This window comes from Nipponia nippon, unplaced genomic scaffold, assembly GCF_047370975.1.
Source record: "Nipponia nippon isolate SJK-2023a ecotype South Korea unplaced genomic scaffold, ASM4737097v1 scaffold_4, whole genome shotgun sequence".
NCBI lineage: Eukaryota > Metazoa > Chordata > Aves > Pelecaniformes > Threskiornithidae > Nipponia > Nipponia nippon.
In genome coordinates this window covers 61,651,190-61,678,660 of record NW_028262358.1, presented here as the reverse complement: position 1 = coordinate 61,678,660, position 27,471 = coordinate 61,651,190, and the positions used below count along the sequence as shown (strand labels likewise).

General features: G+C 39.0%; 1 protein-coding gene across 16 annotated transcripts in view; it reads right to left on the bottom strand.

Annotated features, from left to right (window-relative positions):
• Positions 1–27,465, bottom strand: part of REPS1 (RALBP1 associated Eps domain containing 1) — a 67,229-nt gene extending 39,764 nt beyond the window's left edge. For 2 of the 16 annotated variants that reach the window (XM_087774229.1, XM_087774235.1), the window contains exons 1-3: positions 26,881–27,388; positions 10,988–11,111; positions 6,434–6,630 (exon numbers count right to left, since the gene is read on the bottom strand). In XM_087774229.1, coding sequence (XP_087630355.1) covers positions 6,434–6,630; positions 10,988–11,111; positions 26,881–27,033 — 474 coding nt within the window. In that variant the 5' untranslated portion in view covers positions 27,034–27,388. Of the gene's footprint in view, positions 1–1,159; positions 1,291–6,433; positions 6,631–8,997; positions 9,228–10,987; positions 11,112–26,487; positions 26,580–26,880 lie in introns of those variants that run through there. The other 14 variants (XM_087774226.1, XM_087774233.1, XM_087774239.1 and 11 more) reach the window with 13 other exon arrangements.
• Positions 27,466–27,471: the final 6 nt, after the last annotated feature.

Sequence of the window (27,471 nt, the reverse complement as noted above, 5' to 3'; positions counted from 1 at the left end):
CTTATATATAGGTTAACATCAACTGTCTGCCTTTGCAGTGGGTCAGAAGTTGTCATTTTCATATACTCATGCCTAGAAAACACGGTTTATTGTACAAAGTTTCCACTTCAACTTTACACTGAGCTTCACATTTTAGTAAACAGAGGCAATACATTCACTAGAATCACCTCTGTTCCTCAACTGCAAGATACACTCAGTTTATGAGTGTATGTTGCAGCTGAGGAGGTAGGACTGTTCACTTTCATCTGTCTGATCTATTAATAAAAGAAACTAATTTTGAAAGCCTGAAAGATCCAGGCTCAGATATTTCTGAGAGTATTAGGGTACAGAAGCTAACTTAATTGCTCTTCAAAATCCTAATATGTAACAACTACAACAGTCTGCCTAATTTGGGTTACTGATAACTCAGCAATTTTGAATTTCACCAGTTTTAAGAGAAGTTACCCACCTAATCTCTTTGGGAACTTTGACAATTTTACTCACAATCTGCATACTGTAGTTGATGTATCATTTATTAGATCAGCTGCTATTAAAATCTTATTTTGATAAACTGTTTTAGCACTTTAAATGCAATGATATTTAAACATTTAAAACACTAGCTTTTAATTTCTCTCAAACCTCAATAAAAATCACAGCAATTACAACATTCTGGCTTTTATTATCTTAAGACATTTATTCTTCCTCTTTAAATTATTCCAGAAAACAGATCTAAATAAAAGCATGTTGACATAAATAGTTAATAACTATTTAACATTTTCATGTTAAATCCAACTGCTGAGAACATTCTTCTAAATAACCAATCAAAAAAATAAGGTTACAGCTAACAGGCAAAAATTAAGTAATACCTCTTAGTTTAAAAAAAAATCACATTTAAAAAGTTGTAAAAAAGCATTATTTTTGTCAAACTAGAATTGCAAAATGCAGACACTATGAAGGACTCAGAACTTGGACATTTTTGGACTGACAAAGCAGTTACTAAAAATAGCATGTTAATTTAAAAAGGTGGTATAATATATAGCTCTAAAAGAAGAACCTTAGTGAAGATAAAAATCAAACAAACTGGCGTAAGGCAACACAATACTGCGCTTAGGCAACTCTGGAGGGATTTTAACCTCAAAAGGGCATTGCAAGCATACATGAGTCAAATGAGATTATAAACCTTTTCCTGGATCTCACACCTCAGGCCAGAAGAAAGCCTCCTAAGGAGAATTCCAGAGACAATGAAGCCAGACATGGTATCCGAAGGGTAGCTTTAAGGGTGTTGTGATCCAGGTCCTGACACCACACAGCCTGCATAAGAGTCAGGGAACAGATCCATCATGAAGAAAGATTATGCTGGAGATGGTAATTGCATTGCAGAACCCATGTTTTTGTAATCAACTAGCATTCATACTGAGAACAAAATAGTCCAAGGTTCAATGTGAACTTCTCCACATGCAGCGCTACACATTTTTAGAGAGGGCAGGTGTGGTTCAGCCAATTACAAACTTGTTAGTCTGACCTCAACAGTTTGAAAAGTTTTACACTAGATTTTGAAGAAAATCATAATTAAAAACACAAAGACAAATGGAAAAGGGGTCAATCACAGCATGGGAAATTTTACTTAAGTTGGCTGATACTATTTTTGTGATTTTCTAGACAAAGGAACTGCACTACATTTAACCTGAACCTCAGCATATTTCAGTGAGATGCCACACAAGACAATTCCAACAATGTGGAGATTAATACAAGAATCTAAGGTGCAAAAGAACCGGCTACAGAAGGAGCAAAGCTGGACTGTATTAGAATGGGAACTATGAGATTGAAGGGAAGTTTCTAGTAACACTCCTGAATGACTGATTTGGGGAATGACCTAATTTGATACTTCAGGTAACTGTTTATGCACACGAAACAGCATGCTGATGAATTCTGACAACAAATGTAAGGAGGTATCAGATGGATGGATTCGTTTCAGGACACAGGTAACAGTAAACTATCAAGTTTTAAAATATAAAATACAGTTTCCTGCATAGTAGAAATTAATACCAAAGTGCATAATGAGAATTGATCAGCTGAAAACAAAAAACTAGATGCATAGGTCAACTATCAGACCACTACAGTGTCAAATATGACAGATTTGCTTTATTCACAGCTGCTAAGGTATATGAGGTGAGATATATCAAGCAGAAGTAGGGAAGTATCCTACAAAACAATATGAATACTGGTGAGATCTCATTTGGAACAAGAAATACAAATCTAATAAAATATTTTCAATAAGAAAAAATTCCAACTGGATCAAAGGCAGAGAAGGGTTATGAGGATTACTGGAAACTACTTTACGAGACAAAACTGAGACTATGGATTGTTTTGTCAAGCAAAACAAAGCTAAGGGGAATACGATGGTTTTCCAGTAAGTACTGGTGGTGGTCTGCAGAAAATACTAAGGACAAAGCTGTTAAAAGAACAGGTATTATGTGATCTGAGTAAATTTAAGTGGGAGTTCCCACCATATTCCCACAAATATTCCTCTATATTCCTACTGAGGCTCTGGAATAGTTTTCCTCAACGTGGCCAGTGTGGATAAAAGGTTGTGATTTCAAGGGAGAACCCTGATTATTTTTTTAAAACTCATTAGATAATACAATTTCTCATGGTAATAGAGGGTTAGATTCAATGACACAAGGTCTTTTCCAGCTCTGTGCTCCTAAACAATTTATTTAATACTAGATGTATTTTACATGGAATTACCTGTTCAATCTACAAAACACAAGTGAACAGAAATGGACTACTGGCAAAACCTTAAAAGAAAGTCACACAACTTCTCACGTAGTTAAAAAAAAGTTGAAATGATCAAATTTTGACTGCTACAGGTACCAAATTTGAGCTGTCCCCTCCTAAGGTTACACTGATATGGCAATATATCAATATAACCTAGAGTGCCAGTATTACGCTTAATGCACACATAGGTAGATGAGTACCTTTTATTTTCACCTGATATAGGAAGGTTCAACCTACGAGCATTTGCCACATACATGTTTTTCTGCTGTCAGAGCCTCAACATCTATTGAAACTAGCTATCCCCCTTCCCTGGAAAAGGTGGCAAGCCAGGTGAAAGTATCTAAAGCAGTACTGATCAACACCTGGATCACACTTAAAGACACTGGAAAAAGTATTTGCTTTTTGGCTTTAACAACAAAACACAAAACATCCAAAGGCACTATCTAACAGACTGATATTGAGAACATTTAGTCACTTGTAAGCTACTTTCAGAAGATAGAAAATACTTCCTAATTTCAACGTTGCTGCTTCTTCTGAGAAACTGCTTTCAGTACATTTGTCTTATTCCTCAAAAAAAAAGCCAAAAAAGCTTCCATCTACAATGACAGCTCCTAATTCTACTAGGAGGATTTCTTTTAAAAAAAGCACAAGAACTCAACAGAATCTAAATCCTCAAGATTGGCCTAAATTAACATTTTTAGTAGCATAGCTGCTGCTACCAAGGCATAGAGATATGTATGTACACTGTGGTTAACATACCTATGTCAACAAAAGGGATTGTTTATACGTCACATTGTCAGCAGAAGCATTGCAATCTACTTAAGCCTCTATTATTTAGGAAGAAGAAATTATGCCAGCAGAGAAAAAATATTTCCCCAATGTTTTATCTCCACCAGGATGTGCAGTCAACATGCCACTTAGTGTGGAAAGGCATCTTTTACCATTTGGCTTGACTCCTAGAATCAGTTCTGCAGCTTCCATGACAGCTCAGCATGACTTCAGTCACCTTCTATTAGCACTAACAATATTAAAAAGACACAAACTTCTGACCAGTGCTATATTTACATAATATTTAGCCATTATAAACTAAAAATGCCACCACAAAAATGGCTTGAGATAGAAAAAGGATGTTACTGAAGTTAGCTCACGCTTACTTTAAAAGATGAACTCATTTATAGCTAACTCTTTGGAAACACCACCTGATTGCCATTTCCTGACACCCTGTCTCCGAGTGAAGCTCACTGAGGGGAACTGCCAAAATACTGCATTGATAAAGAAATAGTTTTAGCTAGGCATTTCAGTAGGCAATACTCAAATTCTTTTACATAAATTGTCTGTAATTATAAGATATTAACCTATGCATGACAAATCTCACCAATATGGAAAGCTGCACATGAATGAACCCAGTTTACAAAGATGAAGATTAAGATATCTTATGATTTCACACAAATAGTATTTCAGCCAGAGTATTTTATGAAATCAATGTATTTTGAAGTGCCAGGCATATTACCAAAGCCAGTAAACAGTCTAAGAGAAAAAAAAAAATCAAAACCCAAACTCACTAATGAAGTATCTAACAGCTACATGACAAGCTCTAGGAGTGAAATATCCAAGCGTGACTTTGACACTTAAATTCCTCCAGAAAGAACAGATCCCTAGGAAAATTACATGCTGGAATTTACTTCTCAGACTTCAGCTCCTCTCATCCTCATCCCTGAAAGAGGTGGCATACAATGAAGATTCACAATCTTAACCTCTTTCTAGATTTTATAAATCTGAGTGGTATCTCCAGGTAAAGACAATTGTATCAGCAATTTCTACAAAATCATGGCTAAAAACTGTATCCTTCTTTTGGAAAATAACCCAGTTAGAGTATTTATGTGGTTAAGCAAGAAACCTGGGTTCAAGCCCCTTTCTCAGCCTAAGGGGATTCAAATTCTCAGCTTGTTTCTAATGTGGTGTCCGAATCAATAAATATTAGACTAGGAGAAGCAGGCTACTTGAATGGATTCATTGTACAGTCAGAAATGTAGAATTAGCCACAGAAAATGCAGTTTTACAATAGGGTACAAAATCAGACAATACTTCCCTGATGTTCTCAGCCATGAATACAGTTTAAAACTGCTGGACTCAATGCTGTGTTGTCTGTTACATTTGCTCCAAGTCTGTTTTCTGGGCCAGACCTCTCAAAGGACTTATACACAGAGTTTCTTTATTCTGATGATCCCATAAAGTCTTGTGTGAAAGAGATACCAAGCTGCTTCTATCAGCCAAGATGGAAAAACAAAATTTGGATGCTTATACACCTTTGTGAATATGTGGCTGCTTTATCCAGAACTTCAAGACCTCAAACACCAGTTTTTTGTTATTTTGAAGTTACACCAGTACAGATTCCTTTATCAAGTTACAGCTGTTCACTAAATAAACTCAACACCATGATGGAAACATACAGAACACTATTTCAACCAAACAAACATCATCATCAGATCAAGGAGATCTGTGATTATTGATTTCTTCTTGAAGTGCTTGGGAGCTCTCTCAGACATACCTAACCAAAACTAGACAATGACAAGCTGCCTTCAGATCTACTGCCAGGCCTCCTTTCATCCCAGTCCCCATCCCCAGTTTGGAAGAAAGGAAGTGGCAGACAACCACTGATTATGAATGGCCTCTGCTAATTTGCATTTTCTTTATATTGGATCAGTCTGCGTTATTCCCAGAGAGATTAATAAATGTTTATGAGTGATTCCTCGATTCCTGGAGAGATTAAGAGATTAAGGGATGTTTGCAAGTTCCCTGATGCTTTACAAAACAAGCCCAGAAAAGAGCATACCATGGGAAAGAAAACAGGTCATTCAACAGTTATGCACAGACACACATACACCCAGCAAAATTTAATATTTGCACTCAGTGTTCTTGCTTGTAGAAAAGACAACCAGCAAAGATTTCCCCACGGAAAGAGAGTGTAAAGACTATAAAAAACAAGGAATTATGAGGAGGCACAGAGTTGTAAGCCTTTACAGTTTTCATTTACTCAGATACCCTGTAGCTGAAGATGAAAGAACCAGTGAGCAAAACAAAATCAGTTTTCTCGTTGTTAGAACACAATAAAAAGCTATGTGAAAACTTCTGTCTTATTTCTGGTTCTCATTGTCTCTACTTAATGATTAAATAGCTGAATAATAAAACGTAAGGCAGAGAAAAGTAACCGTGAGACTTTAAAAAAATTTTTCTAAATAAGGTATTTCAGATTTAAAGGTACTGGAGCATGTTGAAGAACTAGAATTCCAGTCTTCCATGGCATCCAGTACCACTGTTCCAATAACTAGGAAGCCAATGTGAAGTATCTAATAAACAAGGTATTAACACCATAATGATTACAACTTGATATTTGCTACTGTATCTTACACCTCGATTTTCTTTTCTACCTCAATTCTTTGTCCATTACCACCAATATCTTAAACACAGATTATAAGACTTCATAAAAAAGTGTCTCTTACATGCAAGTATTTTAGAAGCATATGTCGTGGTCTTGTCTAATATATACCAGTATGATTTTTTTAATTAAAAAAAGAATCTATATCGAAAGCAAAGCAGCTCAGAAACCCTATCAAATTGACACCTATGCAGCAAAGTAGTGGTTAAAAGCCCCATTTAATCATTTAAGTTAATTTACCTGTTGATCAGTTGATGTACGTTGCTGAACTGCATCATGGCTCACAGAGCCTTTTTTGACTTGTATCCTACCAGGTGGAGGAGGAATCACACCTGAATATGAAGCTGGGTTATCAGCATCTGAAGAATACAAGGCTGCATGTCTTGATTCTTGTTCATTCTTTGACACAACAAATCTGGGAAGAGGGAGGTCCTTTACTGTTAAAAGAAGACAGCAGGCCATTTACTATACAGAAGTATGATGATTAAAAATAAAAACGCAGTCCTATTTTGTAGTTAAAATTTCACACGTGCCTCAATTACTTGAACACTGAGACTGCTGCTATAGTCAAGCCAACATCTGACTGTTGGAAAAAAGAAAATACCCTTTCTGCATTATACTTCATGATTCTACTACCTGAGTTCTGGTTTTGGTATACAAAGAGGACCTCACATAACTCCATAACAGTTTTTCACGACAACTCTGTATTAAATGCAGTAGCAATCAGATAATCTGGATTTAGCTCATTTTTTCTTAGTTTTGCCCACATTTAATTATTGAAGTGTGATTGTCAAAATTTATCCACCATTTCTAGCACATACATAAAATTAGAGTCTTCATACAGAATGGTTCATCAACAAAACAAATGCTAAAATACTGCAGTATATTCAACATCACCTTTTAGTGAGCTGATATTATGTTTATATTTACAACAGATAGCATAATCTAGTCATATTGCAGAAACTGCAACTATTGCTTAAACATATTTGTGTACACCTTTCTACAATAGAAGCTAAATTAGCTGTTTTACTGGGATACAACTGAGAGTATTCCAATATCACCTCACTTTTGTTACAAACACCTATAAAGCAAAGTCTCTACAAAATGCTAGGAGGTCCTTAGTTTTATGTACCATGGTTCACAGTAGTCTGATATAAAAATGAGGCTATGTAAGTCTTCAATTTTTCTCCGCAAGATTTCTACCATTTTTCTGAATCCCAATCACAACTTTCTTACTGGTCCACTGTGAATAAAAATAAACTGCAAATTTGCTGTACAGCTTACTTGGAATTATTATTCCAACACAAAACAAATTTACAAGCATGGCTCCAATTTAATTTCTCTTGTTGACTGCTTACATCGATTACTTCTGGTATTGGAAAGGAGTCAGTGGTACTAACAACTCTATTAAAATATGAGATGAAATTGCATACCGTTTATTACATAAAACATTTTTATGTTTATGTTTATTACATAAACATTAAACTGATTTGTATTTGAAGAGTGTCATTTGAATCCATAGTATTCAACAACTATAGACACCTTTATGTATCCATCCAGTATCAAAGAACAACGCTCCAGTAAGAACATAAATTCTTGATTTAAGCCTCTATTGCTAAGCACAACTCAATGTGCCAAACAGCTTTCATCACAGGGAAGGAGCACGCAACGCAGCCTCTTTGCTAAATTTGTGGTTACCCATCACGTGGAAACACTGCTAAAGCAGCTCCTGATGCCTTCCTCATTCCTACATGCCTATTTTCACATTAGCCTTGTACCCCATGTTGCGCTAGGAAAGTTATTCATGTAGCTAAACAGTGAACTACAGCCAGCCAAAAAGTGAAAGAGTCATTGCATACAAGTGAAAATTTGTATGCTTGCAAAACAGGGGATAAGACTGACACTAGAACATCCCACTGACACAGGGGAAGTCTATGCAATCAGTTGCTCCAACATGAGGCTTTGGCATGAGATATCCAGCACTATTTCACAAATAGAGAGGGCTCAAAAGAACACGAAATACTCTATTGTCTTCTTGAAAAACAAGACCAGATAGTTTGTTTTGCTGTACTAAGCTTCTACATAGCCAATTGAAATCTGCCATTTTTACCTCTCTCCTCTGTCTTTTCCCCATAACAGCAGAAAAAAAAAAAAAAAATCATTTTACCACTACATTTGTTACCATTCAGAAATGCCTCAATTATAAATGCAATAGCTGTTATGAATGGAATGAAATCTTGATATTGAACAAATTAAAAAGTTCTCTGTACTTTTTATGCCCACATCCTTGTTAACATTTTCTTGCACCAAAAACTGTATTCCATACTTAGAAAATAAACATTACTTTGAAATAGACACTGCTCATTAAATTTCTCAATTTTTAGCTTCTTGGAAGGAAAATTTTCTGGGACAACAAAGGAACAACAGAGGCTTGTAGTATAATAACTAAAGCCAGTATTTTTACTACACTGCATATCTGAGTGATCAAGAAAGCACTTAGTTAACTAAGAACCAACTGGATGACACTTGCGTTGAATGGACCTAGTACGCAAAATTTGACTGTAGTCTCCACTCAGCAACTTACATAAAGCAAGCTTCCTGTCTACTTAAGAGACACACAGTGAACCAAAGAGCAAAAGAAACAAGAACAGAAGGGGAGAAAAATATCAAGACAAAAGAGTGAATAACATTAAGAAAATCATTGAATAAAACATGCATAGAATGCAGAGCTAAGAAGTAGATGTCCTAAAATATAAGCTTTAACTAATTTTACATGTTTTACTTCGAAGAGAGAAAGAGTATACGGTTTAGTTTGGGATGGCTCTAACAGTTCCTCTTCAAGACCTCTTGGAGGTGGACTGTGGGCAGAACCCAGCTGGCCAGGCTGCTGAACCCCAGTTTTCAAAGGAAGGTAACCCAAGCTCAGAATCATTTTATGAATCTTCACGCTGCTGTATTTTAGCTGTTTAGTAGCTGTTACAACAACACTTGAATCATCCTAGGAGCAGGAACTTCATAGACAGGACTGGAACCACTGCAACCAAGGCAACAGACAACCAAAGCTAAAAACAGTTAGGGTAAAAATAAATGTTCTGTCAATTGCACTTGTTGTATTTAGTAGGTTTGGAACCAGTTACAGAAACTTATTCCTAGAAGTCTAGAAACCATTACAAGTATTTTTAGTACTGTCACGAATCAAGGAAATGTATTCCATTATAAAAGTTCCAATGGCTGCTAATTTCACAGCCACATATTTTATATTGGGAATTAATTCTGTACCTTCATTTCAATTCCTTCCTTCAAATTTCTTCTGATATAATTTTTTAAAACAGGAAAGCTCCTTCCAATTAAGGTATCTTGCATTAAAATAAAACCAAGCATATAAAAACCCTGGTAAAAGCTACATACACAGATTTTAGTCTTTGCCTTCTTCAACGGGTATTTGAATTCCACAATTGTTATATCAAATCCCAGTTCTATCAGATATTAGGAGGTGAAGGTCCCTTTTCCGGCTTTCTGATTCTAGGGCATTTTGCTACAACTTGCTGAAGCTTTAGATTTGGGAACATTCATCAGGAAAACTGTTTATAAACACAGGGTGGCTTATGAGCAGAAAGGAACTTGAATACTAGCAAAACATTAACTGAAACCGTGCACTTTTCCAAAAAGCTACAAAAAAAATCATGAAAGCAGTATATACTGTTTGTACGAGATTAAAATAAACATAACTGTAGCAGTACACACAAGGATTCCTTTCTTTTTTATAGCTTTGTCAAATACTTCAGTCCTATCAGATTGTTTTTAACAGTCACCTTAACCACTGTTTAATCTATACCCATTAGACACAAAAAACCTCCTAAGCTTTCTTTTAATTACTAGCATATACAAGTTATATCATAACATGTATTCTACAGACAGAAGATCTACTAGGGAAGTCACCTTAATGCAAAGCTGTGCTCCAAAGATATTTTTAAGTAGTGAGTTGTGTGCTATGCTGCAAAGGGCTACGGTGGCTTAACACTCACTGCTTCATCTTCCTAAGTATCTTTTCATCTCTCAGAGCAACATCGATATGGATCCACTACGTCACTGAGAAGGCTACAGTAGAGCCTCATATCAAAGCTCTTTCTGCTGTTCTGAACCATCTTCCTAGAGTGAGCCTTTCTCCTGTTCCTATTTCACTACCCACACCACAGCTGACCTTTGAAAAGTAGGATAACAGATGTTCTGGATGATAAGACTTCAAACATCTTTTACAGGTCAGGTTTTTCACTAGAAAAATCTTAAACCACTAATCTTCATATTTGCACTAAGAAGGGAGAAAACTGTCAAGCCAACTGTGAAGGAATGTGACTTTAGAAAAGATGACCTTTCATTTGTTGCAATCAAGGCTTCATAAACTCAGCAACTACAAAAGCCTGCAAATGTTGCATTCTTCTTTTCCTTCCATTTCACATTAGTCTTATTAGCACTTTATTCAGAAGATAGAGCACACAGGTTCTCACATTAGTAATCTATAGAATGAACTTGTACCTACACAGTAGTCAGTAGTAGCTGTTCATTTACCCCATGATGAACACAATACTTATTTTCAATAAGAGTACAGTATTTCACCTCATATTTATTGCACAGTAAGAATACACTCCCTCATAGTCTCTCCACAATTTTTTTTAAGTTAGCAACATGTATAAAAAGACATACCACACAAATTTACAAGGTTAGTCTACAAGAATCTGTGAGCCAAGTACAATAATTCTGCTTAGCAACTCAATTCCCCCCGATCCTGTGATTTACCTGTATTTAAGCTTTCCACTCTTAGAGGGAGACCAGACTGGGCCACAGCAACAAGTTTCAAAGCAATGTAAAATTGACTTCGTCCAAAATAGCCAAGTCTTGTTGCACCACAGAGCTCCATAATCTGAAACAAAACACAATTACTTGTACAAAGAAATATAAAATTTTCTTAATTTCATTTAATTTTCTTAATTTCATTTAAGAAATGCAACAAAGAATTGGTGTTATTTTATTCCCTTTTCTTCCCCGATGTTCTATATAACGGAAAGGTGGGTTTGTATTTTGTTACGAATTTTGAGAAACTTTAGTCCCTCCAGACAGCAGCTGTGCATTCAAACATGCTGACTGCATATCCCTCCACATTGAAGACCTACAAACTTGCTGAGGGTGCAGTCACTAGTAAGATACTAAGCATGACATGTCCCAAATCAGACTCTCCAAGCTCAATGATCCAGACTGACTTTTTAATCTACCTAGCAGTCTCATCTAGCCTGTAATGTTCCAAATGAGAGACAAAGATGCTCTTGGACACCATGGTGAAAGCTTCATTGAAGGCAAAGTAGACGACATCACTGCTCTTCTCTCCTCAACCACAGTTCAAGTCTTTCCATCACAGCAGGCAATCTGGTTGACAAGTATCCTTGGTGAATCCATGCTAGCTAACCCTAACTACTGTTTTCACCTTCATATGCCTAGAAATGGCTTCCGAGTGGACTTCCTGCATGATTTCTCAGGGAACCAAAGTGCTGCTGACCAGTCTGCAGTTCCCCAAATCAACCTTCCTGCCGGCGGCTGGAACACATCATTCTCCAGTCATTGAGGCCCACCCCTGATCTCCAACTATTCAAAGAGAAAGCTGACTTGCAATGACATTATCTAGCTCCCTCAGTACCCTCAGAAGCATCCCATCTAATCCCATGAACTTGATATTTCTCAAGAGATCCATCAGACTTCTTCAGAAACTACTACTAGTTTCTCTGCTCCTTCAATCCCATCTCCAGGCACAAAGGCCCCTGAGACCCTGTCTGTAAAGATCAACGCAAAGAAGGCACTGAGAATCTCAGCCTCATCTGCATCCATGGGTGCTAATTTCTCTCCTCACCCTTCCCACCAGAGCTCAGTCATAAGTTCCCTGTTTGGCAAATCTGGTCTCTTGACACATCTGCTCATTTTCCTAACTACTGGGATGGACTGTTAGTGGGCTTAGAGAAAGCTGTCCTGAAAGATTTCCCAGCTTTCAGAGGACACAGTTCTGAAGGGCAGAGGAGCCCTGCTCACAGGCAAGTTCCAGCTGAAAAAGTCAACTACAGTTTCACATAGCAGCAACCAAAGCACATGATCCACAAGGAGTTAGTCGGTATGCTTCGGCACTGCTGAAACAGGAAATAGGCTTTGGTAACTCCATACAAACGGATGGGTTTATTAACTACAGCTGAGCTAGATACAGCTCAACAAAAGCTGCTTGGGTATCTCCTTAGCATGCACCAGGACTCTAGGACCTCATGAAAATAAGCTGTTGTAAAACCTGTCACAGGAAGGTGTGGGAAGTTGACAAACACTTAGTCCCAAAGAAGTCCCAAGAGGATCAACAGGTCTAGGGTTGTGCATGCAGCTCAAATCCTGCTGGACAGAAACTAGCTGCATTAAATCACTTGGCTATATCTGCATTACACTTCCCACATTGTCCTACAACACCTGTGTTATTTGTATTTTCCCATTATAGTATTTCTGCAGCATGATGTCTGGACAGAAGTCAGAGCATTTTCTAAAGTTCGTTAACTAAGAGAAAATAGTTCAATACAGTTGAATGCAATACAGTAGTTTCAATAGGTTGGTTGGACTACAAATAGTGTCATGAGGAAAGAAACGAGTCTAAATTGACAGGTGACAATTCAAACAATAAAAACTTGGAGGTATCAACACCTAAAATAAATTGCCTGTACCCAACCTAATCCCAAAAATAATTACACTAAGGTCAAATAACTGGCAGAACTAAAGCAGTGGAGATTCAAGAGACAGCTAGCAATCAAAACTCGTGCGACAGCACGAGCAATTCCTTTTCTTAAATCACTGTATCCTGGAAGATTGATGAACATCCATGTACTTGACTATACCTACCAGAAAAAGCTTGTGGATCCAGTGGCCTGTCATTGACAGATTAATAACTGAGCAGACTCTGGAAAAGCTTCTTATGAAAGGAAGCAATGACACAGGCATTTGGAGCCTATAGAATCATTAGGCAGTAATGGTTTTGGGCAATTTCAAAGCCAGTGCTGGACTAGAAACTATCTTGCTTGGAGCTAGTCAGTACTGCCAGATTGAAAAAAAACTTCAGTTAAAAACTGAATTAATAATTAAGCTACCATGGCAGATAAGTATTAGAAAGGAAAGACAAGCATGGATTTAAAGTAAATAGATATTAATGTAGAAAATATGCCAGATGTAAGTATGAAGAAAAGGAGAAAGCTAAGGATACAAAAAAAAAAACCCCAACCAACAAAAAAGAATGCCTTTATGCTGCTGAACAAATAGCTGTCAAACCCACCCACAACTAGCTAAAGGAGTCCTCTATTTCAAACACAGAATATAAACCAATCAGAAACATGACTGAAGATTGAGTAAAATCATTAAATGCAAACATCTAGTGGAGACTCCTCTGCTGACTGACAGCATGCTTGAACATAGTCAAAACAGTCTACCTATAATCTCCTTGAAGGAGGAGTTAAACACCCAAGAGGTAATAAACTATATTAATGGGGGCAGGGAATAATAATAATAATAATAAATCATCAAGGGATTGGTTCTCTGAGATTTATGTTTAGGGCTTTCATCTTCTTAGGAAGAGAGAGGATAAGGAATTTCCTTAAACTCTTCAAGGAATGCAGAGCCATCTTCAACACAAAACACTCCATGACTGTTTTCATCTCCTCAGATATGAATATCCTGAGGTCACACTACTGCAATTAACCAGATTAAGGCCAACAACTCTGTGAAGCTCCAGAATTGCTGGAAGCTGTTGATACAAAAGGAAAAGAAACCTCAGTGCAGTAGCTGTAAATTACGAAACTGCACACTCAGTCATCATACTGCAAAGAAGTAACAGCAGCATCAACAATATCAGGAGTTGGCGCAGATCAGACGTGCATAGGAAGCAGTATGTTGACAAAGGGCACTGTTTCAAACACATACCTTTCTAGAACTCTTACAGGTTTCAAATAAGAGGTCCTTGAACTTTCAAAGGCTGGTGAACCAAAAAAACTTAAGACTTGAGAACCTTTAAAAATTTCAGGTGAAGTGGAACCAATCACATCTTTATCAGATGTGGTGAAATGCATTTCCCAGAACTCAGAAAACCTCTCTGGGAGAGTCTTCCAGAACAACACAGTCCCCCTGCCCCCAAGTTCTTCTACAAAGCAAATCAAGCCCATTATCTGTAAATGTTAATCATGTGAAAGTACAACAATATTTAAGCAGGGATGACTTCAATAGTAAAACAATAAATGAAGCACCATGCATGCCACCTACCTAGTAAAGATAAAAATATTTCATCTGCTTCAAGAGAGTTACTAAAGTACCTACCGTTCCATACCAGAGGGTGGTAAAAGGCAAGACTTTAAGACAACTTTTGAAGGCTAGAAGTCACAACACACATCGTGTATGCTGACAGGAGAGGGGGTAAACAAACTCAAAGGAGGACCTTTTGTATCACTTCATCCGAATTAGGGCATTAACACAAGTCTATCCACTAAAAAAAAAAAAATCACAAATACAAAGCAAGAAAGAAGAAGAACTGGGATTCAGAATATACACTTTGGTCCTGATTTTATTAACACATTCTTAATTTGAGGTATTCTAGTAGTCCTACTGTGACTTGGCAGGAATTTTCATGTTTGTATTGCTGGTGTAAGACTTTTTTTTAATTAATAAACACAAATAAACCCTACGTAGAATCACAGAATAGTTGAGCTTGGAAAGGTCCTCTGGAGATCATCCACTCCTGCGGCTCAAAGCGGGCTCAGCTACAGCAGATTGCTTAGGACTGTACCCAGTTGGATTTTGAGTATATCCAAGGAGGGAGACTCTACAACCTCTCTGAGCAGCCTCTTCCAGTGTTTGATCACCCTTACAGTAAGAAAGTTTTCTCTTATGTTTAAATGAAACAATTACCAGGAACAATATCATATAAACCATGGATCAGAGATGCAAAACAAGTTTTCGCATTCACTTTACAATATTTGATACAAACTTGACTTAAACCAGACCACATGAATATACTTGTGCTTCAGTATTTAGTACATGATTTTTGAGTTTTACAGTGTGTATTGACAGTAACCTTTTAATGAAAAGCAAGCAATACATTAAAAAAATTTACTTACTTCAGACAAAAAAGCTAAAAAATTAAAAAGAATAACCTGCATTCAGTTTTAGGTTATTTAATAAAAATGTAACTATGATTACAGATTGATTTTGATTCACAGTTTAAAATGAAAAATATTACGTCAACAATGTTATTTCTGTATCCCATATGCAGCAATTCACTCATGAGAACTCTAAAGCTCTTTGGAAACTTAAACAGATATGACAGGATGTTTTCCAAATTAAAAGTTTTTCGGAATACAGCCTCAAATTGGGTACTAGAATATGCTGTCCTCCAAAGGTGCTCTCCTGAAGTCACGTAATCCACTCACCCCAGCTACAACAGAAATTAAACATATCTCTACAGCGTAAGGCATTCTGGGGACGTACAAGGGAAGTTGAAAAAAGTATTTCTTAATCATTGCTATTGTAGCAGAAAAAACACCTGACCACCAGTACATAACAAAGACATATGAAAACCTCTTTTGTGCTTTTTTTCTAGATTGAATACATTTCTTCCCTCACAATTCGTTACCTTCTAATCTTGTTATTCTGCAACCACTGTTCAATAGATCAACTCCTGTCACTTCATTTATCTCAATCTGTCTCACCAATTGCAGACCACAGCCTCACACAGTTTTCTAACTACAGTCTCTCACCTATCATCAACTGGACAAAGCAATACGGATTAGTTATTCATCAAGAATTTTCTTCAGAAAAATCTCACTTGACAGGTAGCTTCTCAGATACAACAGTTATTGACAGCAATGCGTAGCAGGAACAAGACAGAGAACTGACAAAGATCCTTCTTTTGATGAGTTATTTTTAACCAAGTCAAGTCTCTGACCTAGTTCTCCACAAGGCTCCACAAACCCTGGCACACAAGAAAAAAATTGGAGACAGGACAAAAAAATTGCCACTAAAAGAAACAGTCCAAGCATTGCTCTGAATTCTATGTTTCAGCACTATTAGCAGTGTATGACAAACACTTAAACAGTCTTAAACCTATCTGAAGATCATTTGCAAAATGCATTTATGAAGGATATCAAGAACCGCTATATTTAATTCAAGTGTAAAGTAGGCAATGTTCATGTGCTGAACAGCAAGTATAATATTACCTCTAATACATACATTTATCTTATTAGGTACTTAAGAAGCATGGTAGTAAATACACTTAATTAGTTGATACTAAGAATTCCCAGGCACAGGGTATATTTGGGACATAGTTGTACTTCCTTGCATAACGAATAGTAAGGTCTCCCTTTTAAGTCTTACTGACTGTTCCATGAAGATGGATCTCAGTCAATGCCATAAACCTGGCTTCAGAACACAGGCCTTTAAAGAAATAAAACCAGCAGTACTGGAGGACTTCCAAGACGACACACGCTCTCTGGCAATGAACTATTTAGAGTCTCCTACTGTCTGAGCCTCTCCTAATACTTCGCCGCCCTTGATTTTCACACCGCGCATATCCACAGTGGAAACAGCCTGCTAAAACACCATCAGGAAGAAAAAACTACTCATGAGCTCTAACGATTAATTCTCTATAGATACTTAGAACTAAACTTTCCCATTCCACAGGTCATTTTAGGTTCAAACATACATATGTTTGAATCACATGAAATTTCAGAATTAATCACATCAGAAATGAAGAAGTTAATTAGCTGGTCAAAAAAATGACCCAGTATTTTAAGCCTCAGAGGAATGATTCTGCCCCTGTACTTTGGGATCTGTTTTACAAGGATGTCCACTCCCTAAGTAAGGGTTGGCAGCTTGGAGTCATGCTTTCACTCTGTTAATAGAAAAGCAACAGACAAAAAGCACTGAAAATTTAAAACTCTGATTTATGACAGATGCGCATAATAAATACATATCTTAGCAAATGAATATGTTGAACACCACACCCACACAAAAACCCAAACAAACCCACACAGAATTTTCACCTACTGTAGCAGTTTTTGAACCAGTTATATTTTAGGTCATTCCTGATTTCAACCCATTCGAAAAGCGGTCTGCAGCATCTCCTATTGTTCCTGATAATACGTATGCTCATGGTGGATTAGCCTCACTTATCAGAGACACTTCCTAACGCAATAGCTGTGATTTTTCCATTTGCAATCAAAGTTTGTGGTCTCGCTAACAGCCCCTGCAAAAGCTGTTACAAGCCACACACACGAATCTTACCCGAAAAGCCTCTTATGCAGAGCTCCACAGCTCTCTAGAGGTCAGTGGTTACCTTCTTGACTTGGTAGTACGTGGTAACCACCATCAATCAATCCACAAAGATGAGGCAGATGCACCCTACATGCAACCACAAAAAAGTTCAAGATAGTGATTTAGAAGGGCCATTTCTCCAAAGATCTAGAGCCATACTGTCCTACTCAACTATAAGTCATAAACAAATTATTGCCAAACACCCTCAAAAAGAGGACAGAATAAGTAAGTGTATTCCTTTCTGACACATTCAATAGCACCAACAAAGGAAAATCCAGACAGCCAGATGAACACCCACTTAGAAAGCAACTACTATCCTCCCAAACAAAACATCATAGCTGGAAGACCTCAAGGCAGAGTTGCTCTTTGCTTGCATTAAGATTCTCTCTACTGCTGTTCTTCTGGCAGATTAGGTGCTCATAAGAAACGCACCTTACAAGCAGTAATGGCAATAAAGCAGCAAGAAGAACTGGAAATAAAAAATCTGAAGCAGCAAAAGACAGCCTGGGGACCTACAAGAACCATTTTTGGTTCTTAATGCAAAAAAAATTCTTGATGCTTGTTCTTTTAAAAGGAGATATTCCACATACCTGTCTCCTCCTCCTATGCAGTTTTACACTACTGCTTAACCTAAACAGCTCCTCCCTCCTCTCAGCTGCACAGTTCTCTACTCCTGAGCACTAACTATTGCTCATCTATCTGATCACACAGTGATTACTCCACTCAGTAATACAGCAAAAAGTTGCTGTGTTAGTTACCTGCTCTTCTATTAAACTGAATCTGTCTACTGTACAACCACTTAACACCTCAGCAGCTACAAGATCCATGGGAACATGTGGCTGGTAGCAACAGTTTGTTCATTTGACTTTAAACTTTTTGTAAGGCTGCAGCCTCAAGAAAGCTGTGTGCTTTGCATTTAAGAGGAGCAGAAGAGGTTGAAATGAGACAACTGAACAGAATACCACATCCAGAGCACGTGCAAGTCCAACTTCTTTGCCTTGCCCAAAAAACACCTCCTGAGAAGGGAAAGATATGTTCCTGTATCAGGCTGCTAAGAATTGCCCTCAAAACAAGGGTGTCTCCTTTCTCCTGGTGGTGCCATGAAGAGTTCAAACAATAGGGGATGAAGAAACACACTTTAGCAAGAACTCTCAATGCCTGAGCCAGTCTGTGACGATTTGAGACTCCAGGATGATTCTATAACACTCAAATGATTGTATTTTCTGGAACAAATGGTAGCAGCCAAAGTGTCCATACAAGCTTCAGCAGGTAGAGATATTTTACAGCAATAATACATTTAGTACTTCAAATTATTACTCCAACAACACATAGTGCAAGGGAGACCACATGGATGTTCTAACTGTGGATGCTCCTGCCATGCAGCATTAAGTTGAATATTTTTCCTTCAAAATTTCTACTTAAGCACTAAATGCTGAAGACAGCAGCATTTATATAGACATTTTGATTCCTTTCAGACCTCCTTTATAATTGAAGCATTCCAGTGATTGATATTCCTTGATATTCCTTGCTAGTAATTATTTTCTTTCTTTTTTGATTTTTAATATTTTCTCCACACATCACCTTTCATCACTATGCCAGAACAAATGTAAGACAGAAAAAAGTCTCAAAGAATGAACACAAGCTTCTGGCTTTTTGCTAGTGTAAAATGAAGATTAAGGCATTCTCTGATCCTAGAATTAGTGGTCGTGCTGTGGCCTGGCCAAATAGGACTGCTCAGATCTGGCCTTGGTATTCCTGAGCGCTTCTATATAAGTCTACCTGCAGCTACTGTGCCCATTACTTTACGCTGCTTTCCCATCTCGATGTGTTTTCCTCTGAACATCAATCTGACCAGTGTTAATTAGTTACTTAGCTTTGCACTGCTCTCCTTCTCCCAATAAGGCCTTTACAAGTCTTAACAATGTGTCTATCAAAGTTTAAACAAACCCCAGGTAAAATTCTGAAAACTGTACATTTACAGAGCTACATTTGAGACTCAGAACAGAGCTGCCAACACTAGGTCTTAAATGATTTAAGACATTTTAATTCAGAAAAAAACAAGTACACAAACAAAATAAAGACTACTGCAGTAAGAATGGACTTTTCTACAAAAGTCACAACTAATAGTCTGAAGCAGGAGTAAGTTAGCACCTAATGCTAAATTTTACACAGCTCAGTCCTGATCACCCTTTCCTGGGATTACTGAAGTTGAAAGATGTATTTGAAACCGAGTCTACTAATCACTCTGTTACTATACTTCAGGAGCATTTTAGATGTCAGGAGTCAATCATTCCAGAAATTCAGGTCAGACTGTCATCTTTTCCAAGTCCTTTAACCTATCAAAACACAGTTCCTATACACAGACAGACATGCTTAAGTTATAAGGCATTTTTTGTATAACAAGTGCAGGGGATAATTTAACTCTTTAGACACCAATCCCAGCTGGAAAAACAAGCAAGTCACAAACATGGTCACCAACTCCATAAGTTAGTTTAGAAAGAATGACAACTGCTGGCTTAATAATATCCCTATGGTCTAAAGAAATGGTAAAGGAAAAAGAGCAAGTGGGAAATACATTCTTACACTAATTGTTAGTAGAACTCCAGTGAGAAAAATCTGATAGTCAATATACTGCTCCCACACTCACTTCTGACTTCAAACTCATTTAAGCAAAGAGCAGAACTGCAATTTGAAGTCCACGAATTCTACAAGAAGGACTAATCTAAACAGCAAGTATTTATGACCTCTTAGGTGTGAAACTTATCTGTAAGGACTAATATTTTGAAAGCTAGCAAATATAATTGAAAAGTCAGAGACTGCCAGCAAAATCCTATAATTTCACAGTATCTGCAGTAATATTTATTGAAGATTAGACTAAGAGGAAGGCATGTTTGTAATTTTTCACAGACAGTGGGTGAAGTGCTCACAACTTCTAATACAACAGAATTATCTTTACAGGAAAAAGATGAAGTTTACAATACATAATTTTGTACAGCTAACTTGATTTTAAGACAGCTGCATTTGCCAAAGGCCCTGATATTTCTGAATAATTTTAGAATTCTATCCAGTCACGTCAGAATGGATATTAATCATCCCTGCTGTCATCTGACGACACATTTAAAAAGAAAAAAATCAACTGTTTTCAAACAAAGCTGAGCTCTGATACTTGAAATTAGCTAAGTGCTGTTCTGGCATACGGAATTATGAAGGAATTATTTACTAGATAAGTGCCTATACAGTATGAATGCCAGCCAATTAGACTCAAAAACCAGCTGAAAGTAAATATAAGTCTAATAGGCCTAATCTACACTCGTGAAGTTTTGCCATTAACTTCCTGCCTTTTGTTTCAAAAACAATGATTATTCTCTGACTAAACACTGCTGAGATATGAGACTAGTCAAACTAATTAACTGTAAAGAGAAAACAATTTCCAGCCCACTATAGTCTCCGTGAAGGTAACATCATTAAACTAAACATTTTTACCAGAATTCTGCAGAAAACTCAAAGCACAGTTCACAGGATACAAAGCAGACTAAGAGCCATTTCTGGCACGAACAGAAAGTTGACTGCTTATATATCTCATCATGACAGACAAACAAAACTAACCTACTGCTCAGCTGAGAGCAAAGAAAAATACTCTATTACAATAACATTTGAGGGGAAAGAGATACATAATTCACAAACTGGATATTCTTAACTGCGGATCCAGGCACTGTTTGTATTTACAACAGATTTCTAACAATTCTTATTTCCTAAACGAGAACTGAGATACAGCATAATGTATGTACAAACATCCTTTAAATATATAAATATTATATATAAATGTTATACATAAATTACATATGGTTATAATCCTAAAGAGCTACAGACTCATCAACTTTATGGTGCTCAAACTAACAAAATATTTAGAATGAGTAAGAAAAATGCTATAGTTACACATTTCTACACTGGAAGAATGCCTTTGTGATGACCTGTTGTGAATACTGCCTCAGAAGAAATCTAAACTCATTTTATTTTAAAATGTCACACAGAAAAGTTGTAAGCTTTAAAATAAAAAAATATAAACACAAAATGTATGGGTTAGATTGAATTAAGTGTTTTGTTTTTTTTTTTAATTTGGTCTTGTTTGCACATTAGGTAAAGGTCAGTATTAGGAGAGGAAAGGTTTTTACACAGCATAGTTTGTTTTTTTTTTTAAAGATCTGAAAGTGCCATGTATTTTTAGATATACTCCAAATCACTGAAAGGAAGGCACGGGATTTGCAGTGTATAAGGAATTCTAACTTCTTACCCCACCAGTTCTGAAAAGATAATAAATTCAGCAAAATAACCAGATGAGGTTGAGTCTTCTGCATGTCTCCACCACACAGGTAATCCTAAGCATGCCCTGGCTCAGCTTCTATTTGCAGTTGTCATTTAGTAAATTCTACTGATTTGATAAACAGGTAGTCTTTGTGTAGGAAAATTCACTGAAACACCAACTGCAAAAATAAAATCACTGTGAACAAGTTTTTACCTTCTTAGATTCCTTTCTCTCTACACCCATTCTCCAATAGAGGCACCAACATTTTAAATTAAGAACCTGCAATTTCGTTTTGCCATACTCTGCCTGTGGATTATAATTCCAATTATAATTTCACCGCATGCCACAATTGAGCTCTGACATCTGAGAAAACTACCATTCCATGTTCTCCATTCCCTATGTTTGCCAAAAGCTGTCACCTCAAGAACAACAGAAGGCAGCACACATCTGCACCTTAGCTGTTTTTACGCATAGTGCAGAAATTGTAGCCGATGAATGAAGCTTAACGCTAACAGTCTGGACTTTACAATGAAGCAGCTACATCAAAGGTACGCACTTTCTTGCAACTTTTGATGCAAAGGCAGCAACCTCTGACAGAGAGTTGAGGTAGATAACCAGAGACAGTAATTTTTTTCCATCAATGACACAAGAATAATCAAAACTAATCTCTCTGAGACTCCTTAGAAATGAAAAAAAAAAAGCTCAAAATTGGCTAACAAGAGCCAAAAATAGGCTTTATACTAGGTTTTTAAAGGGCTACTGCAAGCATATTGTAATTGAAGAAACTGGCCGTAACTGTAAGATTTATCTGTCTTTTCAAAGACCTCCTAACACTAAATTAGAAGTCACGTAATGTTGCTGTACATTGCCAACACTGAAGATGGCAACTCATTCGTTTTAGAGAAAGTACATGCAAATACTCATATATTTGTTGTTTTATAGTAATGTTGTATTTTAAAGCAAGATGCCTTGACTCATTAATTTCAGATGAGTATCATATGCACAACTGATTTGCTTATTGTCTTGTGAAGTTTCTATGATTCATAACCAGAGAAAAGAGTGCAAGTTCATAAAACTTTCTGTGGTTAAATCACCTAAATAAGAATTCTACAAATCGAACAAATGGGACAGCTACTATATTCATCCCATGCACAAGTAATGAACTTCACAATACATTTTTTCACTGCCTGTAGCTTTTACAAGCAACTTCACCACCAATACAAAGGCACCAAGAACTGACTTTAATAGCATACCTGCATGAGCATTTCAGGTCACATATGAAATGTGCTTTTGAAACCAATTTCCCCAATCACCCTCACTGCTCTGGTTCATGCTGTGCAGCCACTCCAGAAGAGGCAACTAGATTTCCTTTGTATGAAGCTAACCTAGAAGATCCACTCTAGGAGTGCACCTAATGAATCCCAGCTAACATTCAGTCTACAGGACCAGGCCAGAACTTGATCAAAGGAACACTTCTGAAATACACATACAGGGTGGATGGCAGCTCCTCAGCATCACTTGTGTTGTGTCCTGTCATACTACTTGCTAATACAAACACCGATGCACATGCACCTGAGCCATAAGCTCAGGCTGCTGAGTCAAGTGAAAAATAACTTGACTAAAACCCCTAACTTTTGGCTGAACAAGCTCCCTGAACCAGCTCACTGTCTGTTCAAATCAATGTCAGTGCCAGCATAAGGCAGCTCTCGCTTCTAGGGGTTTAAGCTACCATGAAACCCATGCTAGGTTACAACTGAAATACCCAATCGCTCTAGAAGGAGGAAAGTTCTCCTCTTCCCCTCCATCAGCAAATGGTTTTCCTGCCTCCCTCCTTGTGCCAGCACTGACAGTCATTCAACCCCACTGTTAGCTGATACAGAGTTAAAATCAACAAAAAATTGTGATTAATTTTTGGCCTGCATAGCCCCTGATGGCAGCATACAACAGCACGGGACAGGCACTATCGCCTTTGCAAGGAGAAGCAGCAGTAGGAGCACATGGCTGGGGGAAGGGGGAAGACTGAACCACCTCCTTCAGTGGCAGCTCACCATTAGATTGGTTTAGCTACAATGTGAAACCACACCCTGAGAGCAATTTAAAGACTCATCTAACTGTTGTGAAGTAGTTGGACTTGTTATCCCAACACATATACTTTTATTCACTGTTTAATGCAAATCTTCTACCTTAATGTTCATTTCAAAGACATGCACAAAAAGGCAGAAATACGGGTTAATAAAGGCTAGTGTTCTCACATGTGCAGCTAAGGTTGTAACACAGTTTGTGGTACTTTTGTTCTGATAATAAGGCTGCCCTTTTGTAGATGTGTATTAAGTGGACATATAGCTTTTCTTTTCCAGGGTTTTCTTGCTTCGTGAGCATATGATTTGTATACAGCAACCGTAACTGCTTCAGTCTTCTATATGTTCATTTATTCCCATTTAATAGGCAGCTGACAGTGTCCCTCAGAGGCAGAAATAAGAATGATTAGGAACAATTAGCCACATGTATTAACTTTTCCTGTTGCAAGACAGAAATCTCACATAAACATGACTCTCTGCAGAAAAGGTTGTGTGTGTATCCAGCCTTTAAACAACAGATTTGCAAGCAAAACAAGTTATGGGTCTAAAAATGGAACTGTCACACATTTTCATTTCCACCAGAATCAATTCTGAATCATTCAAAGGTACCTACAGACCCGTAATACTGAAGAGGAAAATCTTCGAAGTACTTCCTCAGGACTACTTGGTCCCTGTGAGCTTGAACAGCAGTAATTTTATACTATGTTTTGCACACCTATGAAGGTACTCAGCATTCACATGACTAGTAGTACACTTGCACTCCAGGATTATATAAGAACTGGGTAACTGAAACAAGTTCCTTTCCCCACAAGCATCAGGTGCTTCAAACAAACAGGTAAGAACACAGCACCGTGGGGTCAAAACCTCCTTCACGAGGTCTCCTTATTTCTTAAGCTATATCACCTTGATGCTTTAGTTAAATAGTCACAGCTTCCGGAGCATCAAATGCAATTTCCCTTGGAAGAACCCCCACCCAATGTATTCAAGTCTTGTTAACCTGAGGTATAGCCCTATTTCAAGGAGAACATAAAATCACTAGACAACTAGATTCTCTCCCTCACAAGTACAAGGTACTTTACAGGTGACCAACAGTGATTGCACAAGATATTTGTAATGGGTCAAACTGCTAAGGGCATTTTGACTTTCTTGTATTATTTACAGTCTCATTCCTCATGCAATCTAATATCTTGTTTGCTGTTTTAACTGCAAGGTTTTCCTTGAGATCACTACAGTGATAAGCTAGGTCTGCTTCTTGAGTTAATTTATTTAGAACCCATGGAATGATGCCTGAGTAGTTTCTCTTCTTCAGATGTGATCTACTTTGCAAGAAAATATTTGACCTCCTCTGCAACAGATAAGGATATAATCTGTGGCCACTTGTATTCAAAATTCCAAGTCTTTCCACCTTCTTGCACTAAATCCCTGCATAAAACAAAATCTCTAACACTAGCCTACTTTATCTTTACAGCAATCCAGACAAGTTTTGTGAAAAATAGATTTGAAATACAACAAACGTGTAAACATTCACTTTCCTGGGATGATTCTTCTGAAATTGGTTGGCCACACACAAAAAGCAGCAGTGGGTGGCCCTTGAGAAACCTCACTCATAATACTGAGCATGCAGACTCTCTCACCATTAAGTCCAGTCTAGCAAGTCATCAAATAAGAGATTACTAGTTTTACCAGTAGGAAGCATTTCTTATTCAGCTCTCTTCCACTTTTTTGCATCTTAAACTAATTTTAAGTAACCAAGTGGCTCTTAGGAGCCCAAAACACATCAACAGTAACCCTAGTCAAGCAGAAGTATTCTGCTGAAATCTGGTACTAAATTGCAGAATGCTGAAACTTGCATACTGTATTCCTGGCTACAGTAACTTTAATGCTTTGTTAAAAGGGCTGCTTATCGCACTAGGCTGAGGATGAAGCTGAATAAAAGGCAGCATGGCTTTTTAGATACAGTTTTACCCACAGCAACTCAAAACACTACATAAACTTTAAAGCACTGAACAATGAGGGAACTGCAGAAGCAGCAAATCATTACAAACAGCTGTTCATAAGAATGGTTCACTGAGAATACTCAAATAATTACACAAGGCCCATCAGAGCAGACCTTCCCTGTTCTATGTTGGTAGCTAATGCTGCTACACCTTTTAGACGCAACCTGGCCAAGGAAAAAAAGTACTAAAACTGTGCACACACATATCGCAAGTATGGGCCCGTGTCATTCTTAGCACTGCATTTTTCTTTGTTAGAAATGTTTTGATGACTACAGGTAAGTTAATACCTGCCAGGAACCGATGTCCAAAAAAGACTGCATGGCTTAAGTGAAATGGATTAGCATCAGTAGCATCCAGCGATACAAACCCAGATTTCCTTCTGTCTTGCTCTTCATCAGCAGACTGGGGGACAAATCGCCCTCACATCCCCAAAGTGCTTTGGGGTTCCCATGCTTTGGATGGCCTCTGCCGACACGAAGCAAACGAGACACTTTCCCACCAGTTGCCGGACACGGCCAGCGGAGATTATCAACAGCCCCTTCCCAGACTTACCGTCGGAGGCCCCACAAGCACATACGCGGGGCCCTGCTACAGGCATGCTCAGCGCAGCAGCTCCCTGCACCCCCCGCCCTTCCCTCTCCGCCGGAGAGGCTCAGCCTTCGCCCCCCGCCCGGGCTCAGGTGGCCGGCTCCCGGGCCGGACAATAGCTCCCGAGCCTGCCGGCGGGTCCCGCTCCGGCCTCCCCGCCCCGGCCCGCCGCCGCCGGCGGGAGGACCCCCCGCCACAGGGCTGCCGGGCGGGCCAGGGGGCGAGGGCCGAGCCGAGCGCGGCGGAGTGGAGGGGAGGGGAGGAGCGGCAGCTCCGGACGGGGCTGTCCCCCCGCCGGCAGCAGCGGCGGGGCGGTGCCCGGGCCCGCCGCCCCCCCCGGGGGCCCGCAACGGCTACCTGCATGACCACGTCGTTGGGCAGCTGCGCGGCGCGGAAGAGCTCCAGGACCCGCCCGTTGGACGCCACCTTCTTGGTGCTCTCGGTGTCGCAGTAGGAGAAGAGGTCGCAGTAGTAGCGCTGCTCCGCCTCGCTCAGCGTCAGGCCCTCCATCTTACACCCCGGCTCCGCGCGGCGCTGCCGCCGCCGCCGCCCCGCATCCAACGGCGGCGGCCCGGCCGGCGGGAGAGCACCGGAGAGCGCGCGGCGCTACCTCGCGCCGCCCGGCCCGTCGCGGGTGGGGGGGGGAAACGGGGACGCTGCTAATGCTACTGCCGCCGCCGGCCGCCGCGCGCCCCAGCCAACCGCCGCGCGCGAGCGGCTGCTCGGCACCTTCCCCCCACCAACCGCCCTCCCGCCCCCACGGCGGCGCGCGCCTGCGCGCCTTCCCCCGCGCCTGCGCCGGCCAGCGCGCGCCCCGGAGAGGGAGCGGGGGTAGAGCGCCCCGCGCCGCCGTCCCCTCCGCCCCAGCGGCGCCGGAAGCGCCGAGCCCGGGGGGGCGGGGCTCGCGGGGAAAAGGGCCAACAGCGCTCCCCGCCGCCTGCGGGCCCG